Raw genomic sequence first — 17,514 nt, 5'->3', positions numbered from 1 at the left:
CCAGAAGATACAGCGCACACTCCCTCCAACCCAGCAGTTACAAGGAAACAGGAGACAGCTGGTGGACAGGGACAAGAGAGCCACACGCGTACTGACATGGCAATTCCCAAAAAACAGGGAGAATCACAGGCTTCAGCACACACGTGTGTACAGCACACCAACACTTAAGAAAATATATGCACAGGACAGATCTGTTTGCTAGAGTATTTCTGGAGGGCACAAGAGAAATTCAATATTGAAAGAGAACTGACTGGCTGAGAACCTTCCCACTTTATGCCACAGTGTGCTTCTGCAATTTTAAACCATGTGAACATACTAAAAAAAAAAAAAACAAACAAAAAAACCACCTTCCCATTGAACCCCAGGGCAGTTACTTTAACTCTCTGGCCTCACTTTCCTAAGCTCTTAAAGTGAGGACAAGAACCGGTAGCCAGGCAGAAGCAGGAGGGCCACAGATAGGAACCGGACCGTGGCCGGGGCTCCTGTGTGTTTCCCAGGCGCTGCGGATGAAGGCACAGCTCCCTCCTCGGCTCTCGGGGAGCGGGGCTGAGTTCCACAGCCCAGGGATGGAAAACCTGACCCTGGCAAACGCCTGCATCCTTCTGCCCTTAGGTTAAATCTGAAAACCTCCTTCACAAAGGCCCAAGGAATGACAGAGACAGATAAAACAAGGGATTAACTCTCCTGTAAACTGGGTATACAGTTTATTAAACTCCATTTTTTGTTACACCCTACTACAGATAGAAATGTGCTTTGAAGGAATGAGTTGATAAAAATTTTGCCTCATAAACATGTGGTTTAAAAGTCAACGCTATAGAAGCAATACTCACAGCCAATGGCCAGGTAACGGAAAAAGAGCCATCCGCTGATCAGGGGCTCCTTCGGGTTCCGGGGTGGTTTGTTCATGATGTCCAGGTCGGGAGGGTTGAAGCCCAGGGCCGTGGCAGGCAGGCCGTCTGTCACCAGATTGACCCAGAGCAGCTGGACAGGAATTAAAGCCTCAGGAAATCCAAGGGCTGCTGTCAGGAAGATACTGTTTCCACCGGAAGAAAGAGAAAGACCCCAAATTATTTCAGCCATGACTTACACAGCACGAGCGCCCTCTTCTCCTCCATAAAATCAATGGACAGTTAACAATGACTGCTCGAAATTACTTTTGGGCCACCACAGAACATGGGTTATACCTTATTTCGAGTTCAAGCACAATGTTAGAAGGCCAAAAATATTACATTACTTTACCCAGTAAAACTCATTTCTATGTTCAAGGGCATCCTTTACACACAAGGGCAGCCACAGGACAGCCCTCCCTTGGGCTGGAAGAACCTCTACCTTCCTCCTCCTGCCTGGTCCTCTCCCCCGACTCACGCACAAAGCTGCTGCCGTACGAACGACAGATCTGGAAAACTGGACATCCCACGCCCCGACCTCAAAGGACTACAAGTGATCTCTCACGGGGACCCACCAGACCACTTCCCCCACATTCGAGGAGATGAGATAGCGGATGAACTGCTTCATGTTGTTGTAGATGGCGCGCCCCTCCTCCACCGCAGCCACGATGGTGGAGAAGTTGTCGTCGGCCAGCACCATCTCTGAGGCTGTTTTGGCCACCGCCGTGCCAGAGCCCATGGCAATGCCGATCTCCGATTTCTTCAGGGCGGGAGCATCATTCACGCCGTCCCCAGTCTGAAAGGGAACGTGACCGCTGGTTTATGCACTTTGGCCACCACGTCACACACATCCCCGACAAAGGTTCGGCCGCCCTGAAGCGGGGACGACGACAGGAGCCGTGGCCCTCTGGGCACAGACAAAGAATTCTCATTTTTACAAGGTGGCATCACAAAACACACAAAATCTGGGAAACGTAAAATTGCCACATGAGCTGAAGAGACTTCAGAGGGAAGTGGAACAAAAAGGACTTCAAAGTTCATCATGTTCTTTTCTAAGCAAACCAAACCCGAACCCGCCCACGTGGCAGTGAAGACGCAGCACCTGTGTCCACACAGAGAAATCTCAAGTAGAACAGCTGCAGAACGCAGGAGGAGGGAAACTGTAACATGCCCTTCACAGAGGTCACGGTCACGCAGGACTGAATACCGTCTGCAGACACACAGCCACCATCCCCACGCGTGTTTTTTAAACTTTTCCTGAACACCCAACACTGAATTCCCAACAGCGGTTCCCTCGAGGAGGCGGAGAGGAAGGGAGGGAAAGGGAGGACCCGGTCACATCTGCTTCCACGGGACACATTCCTTTCGTCAAGTTTTACAGATAATCCACAGAAAGCAAATATTACACAAGGTCAATGTGTCTGGGTGCAGAGTCACAGTAGGTAAGAATACTGCAAATGCCTCGCACACGGGCAGTTCTTAATGCCTGACCAGTACATCTAACCTCAGGTAGGGTTATGGAACACCCAAGAGTTATACCCTGAATCACTTTTTAGAAAACCTGAGATAGAAACATGTATCCTTTTGAGGTGCTACGGTGGCTCAGTTGTTAAATGTCTGCCTTCCGTTTGGGTCATGATCCCAGGGTTCTGGGATCGAGTCCTGCATCGGGCTCCCTGCTCAGTGGGGAGTGGGCTTCTCCCTCTCCCTCTGGTTCATTCTCACTCACTCACTCTCAAATCAATAAAAATCTTTATTTTAAAAAAAAAAAAAAGATTTTATTTATTTATTTGACAGATCACAAGCAGGCAGAGAGGCAGGCAGAGAGAGAGAGAAGAAAGCAGACTCCCCAATGAGCAGAGAGCCTGATGTGGGGCTCGATCCCAGGACCCTGAGATCATGACCCGAGCCGAAGGCAGAGGCTTAACTCGCTGAGCCACCCAGGTGCCCCTCAATTCAATAAAATCTTAAAACAAAGAAATATGTACACTTTAACCAAGATAAAGACTAGATGTCACCAAATGTTTCCCCACAACTGATTCAGAAGGCATACTTCTACTTCCTAAACTACTCCAGAATCTTCCCTCAGGTAACATACAGCATGCCAACTACGGGTCAATAGAACTCTACAGAAACAGCCTGATCGTGACAAAAATCCAAGATCTTCTAAATCTGGGATTTGTTACTAAAAACTTAAGTCAAAATTACAATCTGCTGTGTCTGCGTAGTATGAGTCCAAAGGTACTCACCATAGCTGTAATCTCATCAAAAGACTGAAGAAATTCTACAATTTTTGACTTGTGGGAAGGTTCGACTCGAGCGAAACAGCGAGCATTCAAACAGGCATCTCTTTGGGCTGAAGGATTGAGCTCATCAAACTCCCGACCGGTAAAAGCCTTTGACGTCACATCCTCGTCCTGCCCGAAGATGCCAATGCGCCGACAGATGGCCACTGCAGTGCCCTTGTTGTCCCCCGTGATCATGATGACCCGGATGCCTGCTTGCCGGCACAGCTTCACGGAAGAGGCCACTTCAATTCTTGGAGGGTCCAGCATGCCCACGCAGCCAACGAAAGTCAGATTGGTCTACAGCAAAAGAATCACCTTACATTCAAACAGGAAATTCTAGTTTCTCCTCTGGTGTAGAACAAGAGCCAGTCATACATTAAGAGCAAAAGTCTCTGCATTTTCCTATAATAAATCCTTTAACTGTGGCTCGTACCTAAGATTAATATTCACAGAGACAGAAATCTAATGAGGAACAATATTAATTCCAATTAACTGAAAAGAATGAAAAACAGTACTACGTTCTTGTAACTAAATCATACTTTAACTTTCATGAAAAACACACCAAGAAATAAGAGCATTTTGATACAGGCCACTCTAGGGGCCCCCAATACCCAAGTTACTCCTTATTCCTTTCAGGCGGTGCTTCAGGAAGTCACATACCTGATGAGAAAAAGTTCTATGAACAGACAAGTGGAAGGAATCTCCCAACTTGGTATTTAGACCTTTAGTAACTCATGAATATTTAGAAAAATTCCCAATTTTAAAAACATCTTAATTTACAGAGGAGTTGCAAAATAGGCTCTACAAGTTTTTTAGCTCAAGTCTTAATTATTCAAATCTTGAAAGTAACAGACTTGAATTCAACTGTTAACTACACAGGTTGGAAGTAGCAAGCTAGATCGGAATGGCGACGCCTTTGGCTGCAGAAAAACAAATAACCACGCCCCTTTCTTGGCAAAAGCAAGACTCATTCGACCTTCCACGGAAGGAGTGCTGTTTGAGCACAATGAACGTGCAGGGTGTGGGGGAAGAAACTTTCGTTAGCTAACCTCGTATTTAATAAAGTTGGCAGAGTCCTCAAGGTTCATTTCTTCTCTTCTCAGTGGGTTGTCGTGAGTGGCCAGAGCCAGGCACCGCAGTGTGTCGCTGCCACTACCCCATTCCCGAATGACAGACATGATCTTCTGTTTGACTCCCGGGGTCATAGGAACTTTAGTACTGCCAACTCGAATGTGGGTGCACCTGTCAATGACACCTTCGGGGGCACCCTGGAAATGTTACAGATTGAAGTCAACAACTGTATTTACTGGGCTCACCCAGGATGCTAATCCTGGTAAGAACATCTCAACTGCAGTCTGCCACACTTGCCTTCACAAACATTTTGCTCATCGATGTCCGGCTCGGTTTGTTTGGCGTACAATAAACTGACATCGATTTTCTGTCACGTGAAAACTCCAGAGTAAATTCCTTTTTCATCAACTGCTTGATGACCTATAGGAGAACACCCATGGAATATTACTGGATGGCAATTTCTGTATATTTTTCACTTATTCGACAAATATTCACTAAGCGCCTATAATGTGACAGGCACTGGGGGTTTATGACAATGAACAAAACAAGTAAGTTCTCCCCCTCATGAAGCTTAAACTTGCTCTCTAGTTTGGGAAAGACACGCTGGAATGTAAACATAAAGTGCTATGGAGAAAAAAACTTTAAGGTGGAAAATATGTATGTATGTTCAGATCACAACTTTACATAAAACAGCCAGAAGGCAATATGAGTAAAAACGTGAGAACCCGGAGTGCGGAACGTAGGCTGGTAGGACCCGGCCTGTTCAAGGGGCCTCCAGGACAAGCAGCTGGAAAATCTTGCAAGACTAAGAGGTGAGAAACAGGTTGTAGGATGTTAAAAATCACCTTAAGGCATCTGTAACAAGTGAAAATGGAAGACAAGGGAGGGTTTTAAGGTCTGGCAGTTGTGTCAGAATGAGCTGAAGGGGGACAAGGAGCACCGCTTAGTACAAATAATCCAAGAAATGATGGCGACTGTGGGCAGAAATAGGTGGTCCAGAGCACTGCTGCCTCACAGGAGTTCCTGCTGTGGTGGGAATGTTCTAGCAGAGCTACTCATGTGGCTGTCCAGTGTGGCCACTAAGCACCTGAGGAGTTTCAGGTGCCAGCGGCCACGTATTACACACCGGCACGGCGACTGGGAGACCTCATGGGAGCCACTGCAGACAGGAGAGGGCGAGGACTGGGCCCCGGGGCCTCCCTACCGCCGGCAGGAGGTGGAAGAGCCAACCAAGGGAGTGGGCAGAGGGCAGGAGCGAAGAGAACAAGCGAAGGAATGTTTCAAGGAGGGAGAGTCGGACAGCCTGGGTAGAGGAGGACGGAGAAGCACGCTGCGGACTTAGACGCTGTGGCTCTGGATCGCGCGTACAATCAAATTACCTACAACATATACGGTGTCTTTTTTTAAGATTTATTTGGCAGACAGAGATCACAAGCAGGCAGAGAGGCAGGCAGAGGGAGAGAGAGGGAAGCAGGCTCCCCGCTGAGCAGAGAGCCCGATGCAGGGCTCGATCCCAGGATCCCGGGATCATGACCGGAGCCGAAGGCAGAGGCTTTAACCCACGGAGCCCCCCAGGCGCCCCTACTGTGTCTTTTTCTACCTCTGCTTTTTCTTGCCTTATTGCACAGACGGGGGCTGCCAGTAGAATACTGAATAGAAACATGGAAGGTAAAACTTCTGTTGCTACTGAGTATGACATTACTACAGGCTCTGTGTAAATGTACCATCAACTTGAAGGTGAAGTTTGCTAGTTTATCATGAACAGAAATTTTATCAGATGCCTTATCTGCATCCACATCATAATCTTATGGCTTTCCGTCCTGATTTGAATTACCCTGATTCTCCCCTAGCCCCCACTCAGACACAGAGCTAATGAGAATTGCAGAAATCCCCAAGGACCTCAGCATCCAGTGTGGGCAGTGATGAGTGGACTGACAGCCACCCTCTCAGCCGGCTGCCACAAGCCGAAAAAAGACCATCACTGAATTCTGCATTACCTGACGCATATGGATCTCTTACGTGTTTAGTTTCTATCAAGCATTTGTATCAAATGCTCAAAAGGAAGATTGATGGAAATGTAGTGATTCTGACTAAGGTGTGGACCCAGGCACCAGATATATGGGGTGGGGGTGGGTGGGTGAACAAAGCCATTTCTTTCAGCATTAGAATGGTCTACAGTGGTAGTTCTTTCCAAATGGTCCACTAGGTATTAAAAAGCTCGATCCTGTCCAACTTTACCTTGGACCTACAACAGGTTCCTCCTTTCTGGGGGCTGGGGATCAGCATGAATTTGGATGTGGGAATTTTCAGTTAAGTTACCCATGATAGTCATTTCTGACACCCTCTCCCCGCCCCGCTCAGCTGCAGACCAAAAATATGAGGCAAAGGCAGCCATGAAGCAAGAAAATGCTTAGTTTGCAGACAAGAGAACAGATGGCTGTGCCCTTTTTTGTGGTCGTAACAGTTAACATACCACTTTTAAAGCTCCATGATACTACTTGTTTCCCTTCATTGAGTAGTTCTAGGTCTAGAATCAAACAATTCTAACCCTCAGTTTCTATGAAGCTAAGTCTTTATGTTGCACTTAGTCACACCAACTAATAATATAGCTGTCAGGCAATGTGGCTTTCCAGGGACCAGCACCACCCCCTACCCTTACCACCATCAGGGAGTGAGCTCTCTAATGGAGACAGGGGGCCTCGAATTCTCCCGTCCTGTGGAAGTCACATATGTCAGGCCAGGATGCCACAGGACCTGCCCAAGACCCTCACGCTAGGAGACTACTGGCTGTGAGATGTGAATCAGTTCACTATAGCAGAGATCTGGGTCCTTAACTCTAGCATAAGTTTTGCTTCCTCAAATAATGCCAAGAAAGGAGACAAAATGAAGGAAAGAAGGGGTGCAGGAGCAGGAATCCAGTTCTGCCTCACCCTATAAGATCACGCGGAGTCACTGAAGGCTCAGTCTCCCTGCCTGTAAACATCAGGCTGGACTGGATAGTCTTGTTTTGTTTTTTTTTTTTTAAAGATTTTATTTATTTATTTGACAGAAATCACAAGTGGGCAGAGAGAGAGAGAGGAGAGAGAGCCCGATGCGGGACTCGATCCCGGGACCCCGGGATCATGACCGGAGCCGAAGGCAGCGGCCTAACCCACTGAGCCACCCAGGCACTCCTGGACTGGATAGTCTTAAAGCCCCTTTCACAGCGGGAGGTTTGGTGTGCTCACCAAAATGCTTACAGAGCTTGAATGGAGCAGATTCGAGAAAACAGAAAAAGTGAAACAAAAGAATACAGTAAAATGGCTGCTTTGAGAAATTTTACTAGAAGAGAAAAGAAGCTGGGTGCTGATGGGGGAAATAAAGTCCAAAAAAGTTTTAAGATAAAAACCATACTACTATTTGTCCTAGACTAGGCGGAAAAGTGATAACACAGGAGAGGGGGTGGGGCTTGGGGCACCGCAGGAGCGAGGACAGCGGACTCACAGTGCCAGAAGCTCAGAGAAGACAGACCTTGGGGGCACGATGACTGTGTATGGAAAATATCTAGCGATACCTACATTCTTGGTCAGATAGCTGATCATTTGACCTGAGAGCAAATGTGGGGAAGGAGATGCCGCAAGTTGGGGGAGATAAGGTACATGTATCTTAGCTGTCTGTGAGCGGGGAGCAAAGGGCAGCCCTGACAACACACCGAGCTACAATACTTACCGAGTTGCAGGCATTTGCTCGCTCTATTTTAGAAAGACCCTTCAATTCAGTATCAAATACATTCATCTTCTCTACTAGGCAAGTGAGAGCAGTCTCTGTAGCTTCTCCAACTTTTTCATATACACCCTTTGCCTGTATTGGTTAAAAGCACAGAAAGTACAAAAGTAGTAAATAAGCTTTTCATTAATGAAGACTTTCTATTGGAGGGACAACTTCTTCACGTCATTCTTTTAGGGGCTGTTTTTATCGACTCTGGAGCATATGACGCAGATAATTAAAAATATACTCAAAATATGTTATCTTGTTCTAACAACTAGGCTTTTTATTTCCTTCAACTATGAGAACCCACTAGTCACAGTATTAATTCAAACAGAGCCTGCAAAAAGCATGTGTCACTGTGTGTTATCATTCTACAGAGTTCACGTGGGGTTTCTGTTGGGAACTGGCTTGTCTAATTTTAGACAGAAACCAGCGATTACTATATAAGTAAAAAGGGAAAAAAGGGTTCTTGTTGGTTAAATTTTGTATCATCATCATCACCATCAAAACAACCCTCTAACCCTCAGCTTGTCAAGGATGTAACAGTCCCCACCTTAAAAAAAAGAAAAGAAAAGAAATCAATACCCTATACTGTGAAGAAAACATGCCCTGTTTGTTCGAGGTCTTCCTCATGTATAGCAGCTGCGCCACAGCAGAAGAGCGCGCCACATACACTGTGACTCTTAGCGAAGCGAATGCAATGCTCAGTCAGGGGACATAGGAAAGGCTTTCCGCTTTCTTTGGCTAGGCCATGCTGACTTGGATAAAATGGAAAGAGGAAATAAAATCAGGAGCCCTTACTTTCCAAAGGGAGGAAGGAAGGCTGGATTTTCATTCCACCCACCCCACCCTTGAACCAGAACAGCCAGGTCTACTTTCTCATTTATGAGAAGCCTTACCTCATTGTAATCCAACGCAGAATCATTACAAAGAGCACAAATTGTTGCCAATTCCACAAGACCATCATATTGATGACATTTAACTGGTTTATCATCTTTATGCCTATCAAAAGAAAATACTTTTAGAGTGTAGTGTGGTCATCTCTATTGATTTTTACTTAATTATACAATTTTGTGGACAAGAGCCTGGCAAGTATTCTAAAGAATCTGAGTAATGGCTCTTAGAAATCTGATGCTGGAGATAATAAAAGAATGCATCTTTGATTGACATCAAGAACCAATCAGTAAAGACCAGAAGTTCTCAGTTAATGAAATTCTTCCACCACAGGTATCAATACAGAACAAACAGAAATCCCACTCGAAAAATTGGGCTCCAAGAAGCCAAATAAAGATGAAAAAATGTCTGACACGATAACCTGTGTTTTCTCTTTGAAAGTATGCATTATATTAAAAAAAATCATGACCCCTGTAACTAATGTGAGCCACATTCAGAAAGCTTTTTAGATATACTGCAATTCTATCCAAGTCCCAAACTGCCACAATGAGTCTTTAGATGATAAAGCAGGTTTACTCACACTTCTCCAATAGGTGCATAAGTTGATCCAGTAATGGTAAACTCATTAAGGGAACAGCTATCACCTTCAACTTTGTCCAGAATGAACATCTACAGAAAAAAGGCACAAATGTTTAAAAGGTATAAAAATATGCTGGAAAAAAATAATCTTTACGACAAGCATTTCTCACTTAAGAAAACAAACTTATAAATTGAAGCTGAACATCGGAAGTACTATCCCTTATTCCAACCAGATGCTGTTTAAGATCACTTTCCCATCTATCCAAGACGCTGAGAAAACAGCATCACTGACAATGCTGAACAAAGAAGCAGCAGCAGGGGCACCAGAGTCACAGAAGACAACCCACATGGCACAGGAGTTATGAGGACTCCCTGCTCAGCGGGAAGCTTGCTTGCTTCTCCCTCTCCTACTCCCCCTGCTTGTGTTCCCTCTCTCGCAGTCTCTGTCAAATAAATAAATCTTAAAAAAAAAAAAAAAAAAAAAAAAAAAAAAAAAAAAAAAAAAAAAAAAGAATATGATCAAACTGTTCTAAAATAAATTTAAATATTTATCTCAAGTTATGAGAGCCAGGTAATGCCTTAAAAATTTAAAACATCTTTTCAGAGCATCCCAACTCCTACTCAATAATTTTCTTTTTTTTTTTTGGCCTTACAAGATTTGCTTGTTATATAGTACTAACTTTGAAATTCCAAAAGCTTCATTTTGTTGTTGTTGTTTTTAAGAGGCGGGGGGTAGACGCGGAGCCTGGTGTGGAGTTCGGATCTGACGATCCTGAGATCACCAACTGAGCTCAAACCAAGAGTCGGGTGCTTACCCGACTGAAGCCACCCAGGAACCCCAAAAGGCCTCATTTTTTTTTTCTTTTTAAAGTAATCTCTGTGGGGTGCCTGGGTGGCTCAGTTGGTGAAGCATATGCCTTCAGCTCAGGTTGTGATCCCAGGGTTGGGCCCCGTGTCACGCTCTTATTCTCGGGGAGTCTGCTTCTCCCTCTTCTTCCCGCGTGTGCTCTCGCTCTCTTTCTAATAAGTAAATACAACCTTAAAAAAAAAAAAAAAAGTAATCTCTGCACCATACCCGGGACTTGAACTCACAGTCTCTGAGACTGAAGTGTTGCATGCTAACTGAGCCAGCCAGTGGCCCAAAAAGCTTCATTTCAAAAGTATACTTAGATACAAATCAGCCTTGGAACGGAACTAATGCCATGAGCAAGACACAGAAAAGGTCTTAAAAAAGAAAGTGTATAATGGGATTTTAAAGTGACTCCTGATTATTAAAAAAAAAGGTTCTAGTTCAAACATATACAACCAGTGTCAAATGAGGAAAAGATTCATGTCCAAGGTCACATGCAGCCAGATCAGTGACACCTACATTTTTTTTCTAACAGATACAGCATCTAAAAAAGGAAGCTTGTCAAATGGTTCCTACCAAAGATGCCTGACATTTTACAGAAGAGGAACAAAGGACCAGAGAGGTTAAAACACGTGCTCCAGGTTATATAATTATTAAGTGGAAGAAAGAGGCCTGGGTTTAACTACCAATTTCTCCTATAAGAAAATCCAACTTTACCTTTTATTAGAAGTTGTGTTACCCTTGGATTTGTTACTAACTTCTCAGGGCCTTAATTTTTTAAACCTCTTGAGCATGATTACCATATGATTCAAAGTCACATGTGAGAAAGCAAATTAACTGTACTAAGCAATATCAAAGCAAGTTAGCATTACTACACTTAATGTATGGTTTATAAAAAGTGAAACTCTTTCGGTTTATACCAATGCCCAAAACACTCTAAGATATTCAGAATTCTAATCCGCATTAAGTAAATCTGAACGCACATGGGCATTTTAGACTGCGAGCAAGTAAACCATTTAGGAACTGGATGATGAAAGTATCCTTAAGTCAAGGGCAGTTATGCAACCCACTGCAAGAAACCTCCTGGAGAATACTGATTAGCATCAGCTTTCTGTCATAGAGGGAGATGAGAACAAAGAGGCAGGCCAGGCTGTTTCTTTAATAGAAAATATCTTAAACCAGTTAAGGGAAAATATAAAAACAAAACGTTTTTACTATGGACTCTCTTTTATTCTTAGTATGAAATCTCATTTGCTGCCACAGTTTGAAATTAGTTGCCAACTAGCTATTAGCTGATTTATGCAACCTTTTCTGTTTCCAAGGAATGAAAATTTAGGCAGCTGAGTCAAACCCTGTACTTCTGGTGAAACCCAGGACAGACTAGCAGCTTACCACTTAAGAGACAAAACAACTATCTGTTCATTCTAAGTTGGGATGTGGACTACACAAAGAATGGCCAGAGGGAGGCAGAGACGGAACGAAAACCAGTGATGACTGTGTATCTAAAAATCACCACAAGTTTAAATTGGGCAAGATAAAGATTCAGAGGGTTTAACTGTATTAAAAACAATTTCTGAGCACCTGGGTGGCTCAGTGGGTTAAGCCTCTGCCTTTGGCTCAGATTATGATCTCAAGGTCCTGGGATCAAGCCCTGCATCAGGCTCTCTGCTCAGCAGGGAGCCTACTCCCCCCATACCCCGCCTCTCTGCCTTCTTGTGATCTGTCAAATAAATAAACGTCTTTAAAAGAATTTTAAAAAGTCTGCAATTCTGAGGTCTAAAAAAAAATAAAAACAATTTCTAGTGGGAAAATGTATTATCCAAAACCTGGAGTTATTAAGGCCAAGAGGATGTCCACATGTCCCTACGATGTCATTCAGAAGCATTCCTTTAACAGACTCAAAGATGTAGTATTCTAGAAAAATATTAACATCGTTCCACTGTGCTATTTATTATTAAGAGCTCATGTTACATGAAGTTGTGGATTTGTGTGGCCTGTAGGAAAGATAAGCTGTAGTTTTACTGCCCTATTGGGTATTAACCAGGCTTTGCAACCTAACTCATAGCAATTCTATGCTGTTATTGAGTACTTCCTCAAATGCCCTTGTAACCAGTTTTGCTGATTCCCTCATTATTTAAGATAATCTTTGGTATCCACTCAGTATATATATATTTTTCCACTCAGTATTTTTATGAGAAGTGTACCTTCTGGGAAATTATACCCTGAAAAAAGACTTGTACAAAATTGTTTAAATAAAACCTAGGTAAATAACATAATTCAGGGTATCAGTGTTTCTGTAGTTACTTCTTTTCTTTCTTTTTTTTTTTTTTTTTAAAGATTTTTATTTATTTGACAGAGAGAGATCACAAGTAGGCAGAGAGGCAGGCAGAGAGAGAAAGAGGAGGAAGCAGGCTCCCTGCTGAGCAGAGAGCCCGATGTGGGACTCGATCCCAGGACCCTGAGATCATAACCTGAGCCGAAGGCAGCGGCTTAACCCACTGAGCCACCCAGGCGCCCCTTTTCTTTCTTTCTTTCTTTTTTTTTTTAAAGATTTTTTATTTATTTATTTGACAGAGAGACATCACAAGTAGGCAGAGAGGCAGGCAGAGAGAGAGAGAGGAGGAAGCAGGCTCCCCGCTGAGCAGAGAGCCCGATGTGGGACTCGATCCCAGGACCCTGAGATCATGACCTGAGCTGAAGGCAGCGGCTTAACCCACTGAGCCACCCAGGCGCCCTGTAGTTACTACTTTTCTAAGGGCAGGTTTAAATAGTTTATTTTATCCCCCTAGTGATGGTCAAAATAACCTAAGAAGAGAAGGATGAACACATATAAGAAAGTAAGTTAAAGGCAATTATTCACCTTTCAAGAAAGCATGTCTCACTCAATGTTTTATGGAAATACCAGTTAGAACTTTAGCTAGGCACATATGGAGGGAACTGGCTGCTTTATAAAATTCTCTTCCTTTAAGGTTGGTCCAGTAACATACATGCCCTCAGAGACAGAGGAGCAGGAATACAAAAGGAACATAGTCACCTAACACATTTACAGACTGTCTATGGTCACCTTCCCCAATATAAGCACATCAATCATGCAGACAGCCTTTATTTCATGAATCAATTTTAGGAATTAGAGGACTAATTCCTCTGGGGCATCAGATTACTTTGGGCTCTGGCTATATACACAACCTGTTTGTTTAAAGCACTTAAAAAGGTATCATATTGGGGCGCCTGAGTGGCTCAGTGGGTTAAGCCTCTGCCTTTGGCTCAGGTCATGGTCTCAGGGTCCTGGAATCAAGCCCCGCATTGGGCTCTGCTCAGTGGGAAGCCTGCTTCCCCCTCCTCCTCTGCCTGCCTCTCTGCCTCCTTGTGATCTCTCTCTCTGTCAAATAAGCAAACAAAATCTTAAAAAAAAAAAAAAAAAAAAGTATCATATTACACATCCAAGGTTTTGATGTTTTGATGGCATGAGGGCATATTCCTAGGATGTACCGAAACTCACCACCAGCAAAGAGTCTTAAATCACTCCCACTTACCCTGCACACAGACATCTGGTTTGTTGTCAGCGTACCAGTCTTGTCTGAGCAGATAACAGAAGTACAACCAAGGGTTTCTACAGAAGGGAGGCTTCGAACAATGGCATTTTTCTTTGCCATTCTGCGAGTTCCAAGAGCCAGGCAGGTGGTGATGACAGCAGGCAGACCTTCAGGAATGGCTGCCACAGCCAGAGCCACCGCAATTTTGAAGTAGTAAATAGCACCCCTGATCCAGGAGCCTCCATGAACTGGGTCGTTGAAGTGCCCAATGTTTATGATCCAGACCGCAATGCAAATGAGGGAGATGACTTTGGAAAGCTGTTCCCCAAACTCATCTAGTTTCTGCTGGAGCGGGGTTCTCTCCTGCTCTGTCGCCACCATCTCATCCCGGATCTTGCCAATTTCTGTGTTCACTCCAGTTGCCACCACCACTCCCATGGCTTTGCCAGCAGCAATGTTTGTACCCTACGTCAGAAGGAGAGGAAACCAGTTATAAGATTAACACCGCACCCAATTTAAACACCGACTAGCAAACTCAGACTCAAGTGGGTTTTGATGAGAGCACACGGACTCTCATATTCTACTGGGCCTTCTAGAGGCTGCTCTTCAGAGAACCAGCCATCCAACCTCGACAATCCAGGCAGCACGGTACAGCTCTTCTTTATCCTCATTTCATGTGGCTCCCCACTGGCCCAGCGCAGCTCCAACCCGACCCCTCACAGAATCTCTATTCACCATACCAAACCTGGCTTGCAGACTAGCTCAGGCTCTAACCCCTCTGCGTTCCTCATTTTTTGAACTCCATACAGCCCTCAACCCTAAGCACTCTCCACCCAGCCCCATAAGTTACCCTGAGGATCTCCACTCAAGCACTGGCATTAAAAAAAAAAAAATCAATGAAATCAAGTACAGCACTCTCCCCCCCGCCTATTTTAACTCCCAGTGCCGGCCTGATACAACTTCATTGTTTCCACTGTAATTCTATAGCACTTTCCTTACTATGAGTGATTAGGCTCCCATGCTCACCCACAAAAACCTACCACTTGAAACAGCATTTAAAAAACCAAACAAGCAAAAATACAAATTTCTCAACCATTTATTTCAAAAAAATTTAACAGAAAACCTGAAATCGTACAATAAATATCCCTGTTAATTTTCATCCATACTCCCCAATTATTAAATGGTTTACCACATTTGCTCTCTCTAAACTCACACCTTTTCATTGTAAACTACATACAGCTATCACCCACATCATTCAAAAAATATCTTTCATAGGCTGATAAGCCTTGCCCACGAACACCTACTTTTCTGGGTTATAGATAAGAATCTAAAGATGTATGACTTATCTCTCGATGGCCCCTCGAAAACTTGCCAATTAGAACAGCTGACCCTGGGGAGCCTGGCTGGCTCAGTCAGGGGAGCATGTGACTATCGATCTTGGGGTCTTGCGTTCAGCCCCACGCTGGGTGGAGAGTTTACTTAAGAATAAACCAACTGAAAACCTTGCAGATCTTACATTCTGGAAATGTCCCCAAGTGACCGCGCGTGATGAAGTACTCACAGAAAAGAGCATGTTCTTCTTATCTTGGTTGACGGCCCGCGGGTCTGGGACGGGGTCTGTGTGCTTGATGACGGACACAGACTCGCCTGCGGGGGGTGCAGGAAGCATGGTCAGGTCCTTGTGACGCACACCCAGACCCTGAGCACCCCACTCAAGCTACCCCACACTCAGGAAAGGGGGTGAGAGACCAAATTCGCTCAAAAGAGGAAGACCAGTAATATTTAGAAACAGAATCCCAGTCAACTGCCTGTATTTCCTGAAGTAACTACTCAAATCGAGTTTATTTTCAGGAATCAAGTTCATACTCTAATACTGTGAACATATATTTATACTTATTTGTTATAAACTTACATATACACACTAATACTTCATAAAAAGGTCAAAATATACTTATTCCTAACATAATGATCTTGTGAACACACTAGATACATTATACGTATAATGAATAGCATCTACTGGGAAGCTCATTTTTGTTCATCAATGCCAGACAAGAGAAATGAAAACACGGCTTCAGAAATACTGGCACTAGCAGTGAGTGATCAGACCATTCTATTTCAACAAAACAAAACTGAAAAACAATCAGCACAAAAACATCACACAGTATATAAAAGGCTGCTGCTGAGAACTTTTACAATGTCTTGTTGAATTTCATTTCAACCTTACTTAACATCATTTATGGAATGTGTAACTGGGCCAGGTCTGAGTAACGAGAAATATGGCTCCAGTTGTTCATTTACATTTCAGGTAGCCAACCTCAACTCTTGATATCCCAACAAACCTGCTTCTTCAATCTAGCCTGAAACTACAGTATGATTATTTAGCAAAAACAAAACAAAAAACACTAAAGAAATTTTATGAGAGGTTTTAAAATGTAATTATTTCTGTAGGCATACAATGAAAATACATGCACCACCTAATCAGTTTCCCAACATTTTATGGCTCAAATCAGCTTTCAGCTTGTTGCTGCTAACGGGAGGTTTAGTAACTAAGCTATTCATAGAGAAACAATAAAAGAGCCCACGTTACTCACAGTACTACCTCTTAGGACTTCAGTTGCTTTTCAAAACTGATAATCAGATAAATCTTGATTACCTTTGGATTTTCTAATTACTCTATTTAGTTCAGGTTAGCATTGTGTTGAAGTTAATCTTCTGACCACCTTACTTCCAGCTAATTAGAACCCTCCACCCTACACTGTGCCTTTATCAAACAAAAATGGAAAAATGTTCCAAACAATCTCAAATCTAAGCATGCAAACTTTAGGCAGTAAAACATTCACCACTTGGCGGGGGGGGGGGGGGGGGGGGGGGGGGGGGGGATTGCTAACTTCTGTTATTTGTGCATTTGATCATTGCAAATAGGTTAGATGTAATATTAGTATTCCTGCAATGAAAAAAATTATAGCTCCAGAAACTTTGCCTCCTGCCTGGAAAAAGGACAGTAAGTAATTATTTCATTTTCCATAAAACAGACAGACAACACTTCAACCTTAAGATTATTACCTCTGCTAATGTAGGAATTTGTAACTTCTTTTTTCAGGAAGTAAAAACAAAAGATTTTTGGCGAAAGCTAATTTTTGATAAAATTAAAGACAAATAAAGGTCTTATGATGAAAGCCAAGTTTCTTTCTAAATACCTTTAAACCCGATAGAACAGCAAACAAGCCTGATTTCAAAGCATTAAGAAATAAGTATCTTGGAGAGAATTAAGGTGAAAAGCCAACTCACTCAGCCTGAAGTTTGAGCAGGACTTCAACATTCAGCGACCTTCCAATGTATAATGCTTACCTGTGAGAATAGACTGGTCAACTCTTAGAGTAGTAGATTTGATGGAAGTTAATCTTATATCAGCAGGAACTTTGTCACCAACTAATTGGGGAGGAAAAAAGCCAAAATAAGCAATTTTGCATTTCATGTTTCATAGAGATCAATCTGTTTCCAAATAAAACACATCTTAAAGAAAATACATAGTCTGTACATAGCACAAATACATAAAAATCTGTTAAATTAAGCAAGATAATCAACTGCTTCTTAGGGTTATCAAAACCCTTGGCAGATAAATACTGGATTTGAATTACACGGGAAGGAAGAGAATGTTTGGGGAC

General features: G+C 43.4%; 1 protein-coding gene across 2 annotated transcripts in view; it reads right to left on the bottom strand.

Annotated features, from left to right (window-relative positions):
- ATP2A2 (ATPase sarcoplasmic/endoplasmic reticulum Ca2+ transporting 2) overlaps nucleotides 1–17,514 on the bottom strand; it is a 60,065-nt gene that overhangs the window by 6,385 nt on the left and 36,166 nt on the right. For both annotated transcript variants that reach the window (XR_001179533.2, XM_004753221.3), the window contains exons 6-16: nucleotides 17,198–17,278; nucleotides 15,411–15,496; nucleotides 13,850–14,314; nucleotides 9,468–9,556; nucleotides 8,893–8,995; nucleotides 7,955–8,086; nucleotides 4,544–4,666; nucleotides 4,225–4,443; nucleotides 3,137–3,472; nucleotides 1,463–1,683; nucleotides 831–1,033 (exon numbers count right to left, since the gene is read on the bottom strand). Coding sequence is in view for 1 of the 2 variants with exons in the window: in XM_004753221.3 (XP_004753278.1) it covers nucleotides 831–1,033; nucleotides 1,463–1,683; nucleotides 3,137–3,472; nucleotides 4,225–4,443; nucleotides 4,544–4,666; nucleotides 7,955–8,086; nucleotides 8,893–8,995; nucleotides 9,468–9,556; nucleotides 13,850–14,314; nucleotides 15,411–15,496; nucleotides 17,198–17,278 (2,058 nt within the window). In the remaining variant the exon portion in view is untranslated. The remainder of the gene's footprint in view (nucleotides 1–830; nucleotides 1,034–1,462; nucleotides 1,684–3,136; nucleotides 3,473–4,224; nucleotides 4,444–4,543; nucleotides 4,667–7,954; nucleotides 8,087–8,892; nucleotides 8,996–9,467; nucleotides 9,557–13,849; nucleotides 14,315–15,410; nucleotides 15,497–17,197; nucleotides 17,279–17,514) is intronic.

The sequence above is a fragment of the Mustela putorius genome, unplaced genomic scaffold (assembly GCF_011764305.1).
Source record: "Mustela putorius furo isolate JIRA1106 unplaced genomic scaffold, ASM1176430v1.1 tig00537248_pilon_pilon_pilon, whole genome shotgun sequence".
Classification (NCBI taxonomy): domain Eukaryota; kingdom Metazoa; phylum Chordata; class Mammalia; order Carnivora; family Mustelidae; genus Mustela; species Mustela putorius.
This window is presented reverse-complemented; position numbering and strand designations above follow the sequence as displayed.